Source organism: Hippocampus comes, unplaced genomic scaffold (genome assembly GCF_001891065.2).
Source record: "Hippocampus comes isolate QL1 unplaced genomic scaffold, H_comes_QL1_v1.1 scaffold359, whole genome shotgun sequence".
In the NCBI taxonomy this organism is placed as follows: domain Eukaryota; kingdom Metazoa; phylum Chordata; class Actinopteri; order Syngnathiformes; family Syngnathidae; genus Hippocampus; species Hippocampus comes.
The window spans coordinates 178921-186082 of record NW_017806274.1 but is presented as its reverse complement, the minus strand read 5'-3'; the positions used below and the strand labels follow the sequence as shown (position 1 = coordinate 186082).

General features: G+C 45.9%; 1 protein-coding gene across 5 annotated transcripts in view; it reads right to left on the bottom strand.

The window, feature by feature from the left end:
• The window catches only part of dync1i2a (dynein, cytoplasmic 1, intermediate chain 2a), a 20797-nt gene that overhangs the window by 5379 nt on the left and 8256 nt on the right, over positions 1-7162 (bottom strand). For 3 of the 5 annotated variants that reach the window (XM_019857598.1, XM_019857597.1, XM_019857600.1), the window contains 6 exons: positions 5522-5611; positions 5057-5219; positions 4863-4962; positions 2783-2908; positions 1676-1822; positions 900-1013 (listed from right to left, as the gene is read on the bottom strand). In XM_019857598.1, the coding sequence (XP_019713157.1) occupies positions 900-1013; positions 1676-1822; positions 2783-2908; positions 4863-4962; positions 5057-5219; positions 5522-5611 (740 nt within the window). The remainder of the gene's footprint in view (positions 1-899; positions 1014-1675; positions 1823-2782; positions 2909-4862; positions 4963-5056; positions 5220-5521; positions 5612-7162) is intronic. The other 2 variants (XM_019857599.1, XM_019857601.1) reach the window with 1 other exon arrangement.

Here is a 7162-nt window from a genome sequence, read left to right as displayed (position 1 = left end):
AAAAAAAAATCACCTCACTATTTATAATTCAACTGACACTTTATTTAAAAAAAAAAAAATCTAAAGTCTAACAATGTGTGGGCCCTGGCAACAGAGATGGAATCACAGCGAGCCAAGTTAATTTCCTCCAAAGTTTGAAAAAGTCTGGCTTGCAGATTAAATAAGAGCAAAAAAAAGAGGAAAACAGCAGCAGCAGTGGAGGCCGAAGTGAAAAAAAAAAAAAAAAAAAAAAAATCACCTCACTATTTATAATTCAACTGACACTTTATTTAAAAAAAAAAAAATCTAAAGTCTAACAATGTGTGGGCCCTGGCAACAGAGATGGAATCACAGCGAGCCAAGTTAATTTCCTCCAAAGTTTGAAAAAGTCTGGCTTGCAGATTAAATAAGAGCAAAAAAAAGAGGAAAACAGCAGCAGCAGTGGAGGCCGAAGTGATGAAGTTGGTCGAAAAGATTTGTATCGACGGAAAATGGATGCGAGTTGAATGCGCGCACGCTAGGTGATGTCAAAGCTGATTTCGTCTGGATGCCATGAAGTTGCGTTCATTTCAATTGAACACGAAAATCCCGCAGGAAGTGTTTTGAAAAGTGACAGCGCTCAAATATCATCGGATCACGTCAATACAACAGACAACAGGTTCGAATATAACACAAACAAAATGTGGTGTTCTCGCTTTCACTGCCGTGGACGTTTATATTCGTCAATTGGAATCCATCGAAGGATAATTGTCAAGTATGACTATCAAGAGATGAACGATTGATTCACAGAACACGATATTCTGCGGGTCTTTGGGGAGAAAAAAAAAAGTCAGTCAAAAATGCTCTAAAACGGCCGCCAAAATAGTTGAATTCCGCTTTCAAAATGGCTGCCGGGAAACCCGACTCCCACGCGGTCGTACCTGCGGCTGAGAGAGCATGTCCAGGCTCCAGGAGCACATCTTGCCGTCAGTGGAAATGCTGATCAGGTTGTTGGCGTTCTGGGTGCCAACCACGTTGACGCAGTAGACCGGATGCTGGGGGGAGGAGGGACGGTGGGGGGCACGACTTTGAGAAAACAGCTCGTGAAACGAGGCAAAAGCGTGAACTTTTGTTTGAAAAGCTACCGTATGCGCGGCTGCAGAGAGCGGCGTCCTCTGCACCGGGGTCCTCTTGTTGCTCCTGTTGTCCCACAGAACAATTTGGCCCGAGTATGTGCCCCCGACCACCACGTTGGGGTGGAACTTGGCGAAGGTGGCGGACATTACGGCAGACTGTCAAAAGAGCAGAGCAAAAAAAAAGAAAAGAAGATGATTAGTGGGTGCAGAAAACGCAAGATCAAATCATGTGCGAAAAAAATAAACATCATGATAATACAGATTGTCAAAATTATAAATCGCACCTTAGTAGAATGAAAAACGTTCACTCTGACATACGTTTGTCATCAGATGACGACCTCCCGATGCCAAATCCAAACTGTAATCTTGTAAAAGTGCCATTTTTTTTCCTTTTTTGCACTGGAGCTCATTCGGTAGTTGCTAATTGCAGTGAATCTAAATTAGCTCATGAATTAGCGGCTATTATTTTGACATGAAATGACATTTTGGGGGGGGGGGGGGGGGTTTTTTTTCTCCCCCGGACTTTGAGAAAACAGCTCGTGAAACGAGGCAAAAGCGTGAACTTTTGTTTGAAAAGCTACCGTATGCGCGGCTGCAGAGAGCGGCGTCCTCTGCACCGGGGTCCTCTTGTTGCTCCTGTTGTCCCACAGAACAATTTGGCCCGAGTATGTGCCCCCGACCACCACGTTGGGGTGGAACTTGGCGAAGGTGGCGGACATTACGGCAGACTGTCAAAAGAGCAGAGCAAAAAAAAAGAAAAGAAGATGATTAGTGGGTGCAGAAAACGCAAGATCAAATCATGTGCGAAAAAAATAAACATCATGATAATACAGATTGTCAAAATTATATATCGCACCTTAGTAGAATGAAAAACGTTCACTCTGACATACGTTTGTCATCAGATGACGACCTCCCGATGCCAAATCCAAACTGTAATCTTGGTAAAAGTGCCATTTTTTTTCCTTTTTTGCACTGGAGCTCATTCGGTAGTTGCTAATTGCAGTGAATCTAAATTAGCTCATGAATTAGCGGCTATTATTTTGACATGAAATGACATTTTGGGGGGGGGGGGGGTTCCGATTTCTCTCCTCCTCTGCAAGTGACTGGAATCGCCTTGTGGCCATTAGCGGGCATTTTAGGACTTTTGCCTTCTTTCCTTGAAAAGAAGCATCACAACTCGTTCAATGCCAAGGACCATTTTTTCCACTTTTTCTTTTCCAGGCATTCAATGCCAGGTCCATTTTTGATATATTTTGACCCCCCCGTGGTCATGTTAAGAAAGGTCTGAAAATGGCCGCCACCGAACGAGTTAAGGAGCAATGTTCAGATTAATTTCCACTTTCATTGAGAGGATATGAACACATTTAGCAAGCTGGTCCCTTCATGATTGAAAAGTGCCCCGAGATTCTTTTGAGGTGTGCGCGCAACTCCAAAATGTATCCGTCAATTTGCATCCACGCTTCTGCATATCGGCTGAGCCTGCGACCGCATCCGCTCTGCAGGCAACCCACATGTGGTTCCGCTCAGGCGCGTCCTGCCGGGCGGTCGCCTCGAGGCAAGCTGCGTAATGAGGGCGGGCGGCATCGGGAGCGCCGCCGCAGTACGTTTGCGGCCCTCGTTCGGGTGGCGTTTGATAAAACAGCCCGCGCGCGCTTTTAGCTTCGCCGCGATTCGAGCGCCGTCAGTACCTGGCAGTGGAAGACGTACTCGGGTGTGGTTTTCTTGTACTTCATGTTCCACACCAAGGCCACGCCGTCCGGCTCGTGCGGGGCGTCCATGTTGTTATTGTGGGAGGCAACCAGAAGTTCGGGATACTAAAAGAAAGAATGAAATCAGTCAAAATGACACAGCGGCTGTAAGACTGGGAGGGGGTCATCGGGAGGGGGCCCCTTGCGGACAAACACTCCGAGTTGTGCTCTTGAAGCCCTTCGAGGGAATTCATTTCCTGCAGATTTATGGCTTCTTGAATTTGCTTTCAGAAGCCCTGGATGTGGATTCGCTTAACTTTCAGAAGAAGCCTGACTGAGGATCGTTCAAAATGGAAGCATTTAAGTTTTTTTTTTTTCCTTTCATAATCAAACCCTGCCCCGGTCTAAACAAACCATTAATCTTTTGTCACCTTGAATCATGCGAAATGCAGCGTTTGGATGCACAATTCGATATCGGAAGGGTATGGATTTTCCCACTGGGCAGGTAAATGGCGTGAAACAAAAAGCTGGCGTTCAATCAGTGTCACAAGTCATTGCAGAATCATGCATGAAATAACTCTGGACGCCAAAGGAAACAAATCATTACGGTCTCTGACTAAGTGACAATTTGGGTGGGACATTACTTTGGATCCCGAGGGACTTGCGGCTCAGAGTAAACCCTGTCAAACTCCAGCTATGTAATCATAAAGCATTAATAAAGGTTTTCTTATCTTATCTTATCTTATCTTATAAAGCATTTTGGCTGGGGGAAAAAGTTAAGTTGTTTCAACAGCCAATTAGCGGCGGCTTCGCACACAACGAACGACTTCTGTTTGGGCAAAGGAAGGAAACGCGGACGATACGGGCAAATGATTTGGGACACAACTGACGCCGTTTTCTTACGTTCTCAACTTCTGTTTGGGCAAAGGAAGGAAACGCGGACGATGCGGGAAAATGATTTGGGACACAACCGTTTTCTTCCGTTCTCGGTTCCTGTCGGCGTATTGACCGCATGCTCTCTTTCTCCAAATATTTTTCTGTTGCGAACATTGGTTCAATTGTACAATTAAAAAAAAAATTATACACACACTCACTATTTTCGGCACAATAAGGCCCTCCTGAAAACATTCCACTGTTGCGAACATTGGTTCAATTGTACAATTAAAAACATTTAATTTTATATATACACACACACGCCGTATTTTCTGCACCATAATGCCCACTTAAAAACATTCCATTTTCTCAAAAGTACTCAAAAACAGACAGTGCGCCTTATAATCCGATGCGGCTTATATATGGATCCGTAGTTTGATTTCTTGGATGTCGTATTTTAAACATTCCGTCAAGCGCTTTGTTACAGCTGCAGCAGCCTTATAATCTGATGCGCCTTATATATGGATCAGTAGTCTGATTTCTATTTTAAATGTTCCGTAAAGCGCTTTGTTACAGCTGTAGCCGGTTGTCACCGAACCCTTCATTCATGAAAAATAAAAATATGATTAAATATATATATATACATTTTTTTTTTAATTCAAGACATAAAAAAAACAAAAAAAAACACATTTATTGAAAACTGAAAAAAAGATCCAACCAAACATATATACACACATATTTTTTTAATTCAAGACATAAAAAAAACAAAAAAACAAAAAAAAACACATTTATTGAAAACTGAAAAAACGCTCTGTCGAATCCCTGAGACCGATTCGTCGAACCCCTCGGGTTCGATCGAACCCAGGTTAAAAACCACTGTCTTTATATAAATAAAGCTGTATTGTATTGTATTCCCTTTAGTGTGGCTCCATCTAGTGGATGCACAACGCAACCGCAGCCACTATTGGAGCTTTAATTCTATGCGCCTTATCAGGCGGTGTGGTGTGTCCTATATAGGAAAACAGTTTTAACCCTTTCATGCACCCTGTAACCTGATAACATGATAAGCTGTCCACTGAAAAGGTTAAAATAGGCCTTCCGTTGAATACTCTGATGCGCCTTATAGTGCGTAAAATACGGTGTGTGTGTGTGTGTGTGTGTGTGTGTGTGTGTGTGTGTGTGTGTGTAATAGGGTGACAAAAGAGACCTGAGGTGACCAATCCAGGCAGGTGACAACACGGTGCTTGGACCAGCGTTCATCTGTGAATTGTCTATTGAGTGAAAGTTTCGTTCCACCCTGGATTTCGCTGTGAAAAAAAGACACGGCATACCATTAAATCCTACTTAAAAAAAAACAACAAAAAAAACAACGCAGGCCAACTGTTGCGTTGAGACGATTACCCTTCCTTCTCCTCCAGGTCGCGGCCGCTGTAGTCAAAAAAGAGGTCCACGTGCTCCGACAGAGCCCGCTCGATGATGCGAGTGCTGTGGTCGAAGAAATTCACAAAGTCCTCCGAATGCAAAATCTGCAGTTTCTCCTCCTCGGTCAGCTCGTGGAGGGTCACTGCGCGGGAGACACGGCAAAAAGATCAGAAAGCCGCCGACAAAGCGAAGTGAGCAACTTCAATCGACTTCTCTATGGACATCGTGAGAAAGAATTTGAAGTTCGCAGCGGGGTAGAACGACACTGAATTAAGATAAGATAAGATAAGATATCCTTTATTTGTCCCACACTGGGGAAATTTACAATTAAATGGATAGCTCATATTTGGGTGAACTACAAAGATGTGACAACTGACAATTTTTTTTTTTTTTTGATGAAGGTTTTTTTTTTTCATCGAGGCGTCAGCACTCATCGTCGAGTACCTTCTTCTTCCTCTTTGAGGTCGGGCTTCTCAGTCTGCGTCTCGACGACCGGCTGCTGCGGAGCAACTTCGTCGTCGTCGTCCTCATCTGCTGAACGCAAAAGTGAAGTTTAAACGCCGTTTCTGCAGACTTGATTGATGAAAGCAGTGTCATCATATGCCGTTTATGTTTTATAATAATCACACCGTGGGCCCTGATTATATACAAACACGATGGCGCCTCTAAAGGAGGAACAAAGTCTGACACCTGTTTTCACCTGTCTTCCACATCCCCCGATTCACTTCTTTCAATAAAAAAAAAAGCTTCTCCGGGTGATAATGGCCGCGGCAAAAGACTTTTGTATCTGATTTTGTATCTCTGCCTTGCGTTTGTTAGGTTTGTCAAGCTCGACGTCGCCTTTCAAAAGGGACGCCGCGTCTCCAAAAAGCGGGACGATTGTCATTTGTGTTCAACGGGCACAGCTCGGCGGGGGTCGCTCCCCCCGCCCCGTGGGGGGGGGTCGCCCCCCCCGCCCCGCCCCCTCCTTCCCCTGTTAATGAGACTCGAGCCATTCAAAGGCGAGCCCGAGTTGTCAGTGTAGCGGCTCGCTCTGTGTCCTACAGGCGAGTTGGCCCCCTTCTAAAGGCAACGGGGCAAGCGGGGGGCCGAACAGGTGCCCGGGGGTCCATCTCATTGGTCCGGCCAGATGACGGCATGGTCGCAAAAGGCAGATGGCGATGCCGGGGATTGTCTCGTGCTCTTCAGAGGTGGCATGGGGATGGGCACAGAGGTTTTCCGCTCGGTTGCTTCGAGACAAGCACCCCCCCACCCCACCCACCCCACCCCTGAAGGGCAAGCCCCATGTAATTACCGTCCAAGCGGGAGGTCGGGAAACTTCTATTGAAGCTCAGATAATGTACAACAAACTACGAGCCGGACCAGCTGGCAAACTGCACAGTGGTTGTACCTCAAAGCGGGTGGAAGGTTCTTTCAAAGCGCATCTCTTTGAGACGGTCGACAGCCCATCGTTTGGATGCGAAGAAAGAAAAAAAATAAAAATAGCAGTAAGCAAAGGGAAAAAAAAAAAAAAAAACACGGCCGGTTCATGCGAGGATTTATCTTGGTCTTGCGGCTAATGTAAGACGACAGCACCGCATGGCAGAATTTCCTTCTCGCCGAGATAATCTAAATGATAATGTCATCTGTCACTTTGGCCATGAAGTGATTGATCCCCTTTTTCAGCTGAAGGGAAGAACATTTATGGAGCACGCTGATGAGTTTATTGGTTGGAAGACACGTGCCATTTCGATGTACGGCCATACGCTTTAGCAGCAAACGGGAGACGGTGAAAATCTTTTCTTTCGAGGGCCTCAATCAGGCTTAAAGGAAAACAGTAATCAACGTCTTTCAGCCGGACCCGGCCGCACTCGTCAGCGCCTTCCCCCCCCCCTCTTTGGTGAGGCAGCCGGAGCAATCAACCTGCCGGGCATTGGGAGCCCAGAGACAATCTGAAAATAAGGATATAATGCACCTGCCAGCCAAAATGGCCATTTGGAGAAAAGCTAGTGATCCGGGTGACCCTGCTGGGGAGGCGCGTCGGGGAGGACGTGGCGCCTGGCGAAGGTGGGTGGCGATGAAAAGCGGGAGATGAGGGCGGGGGGG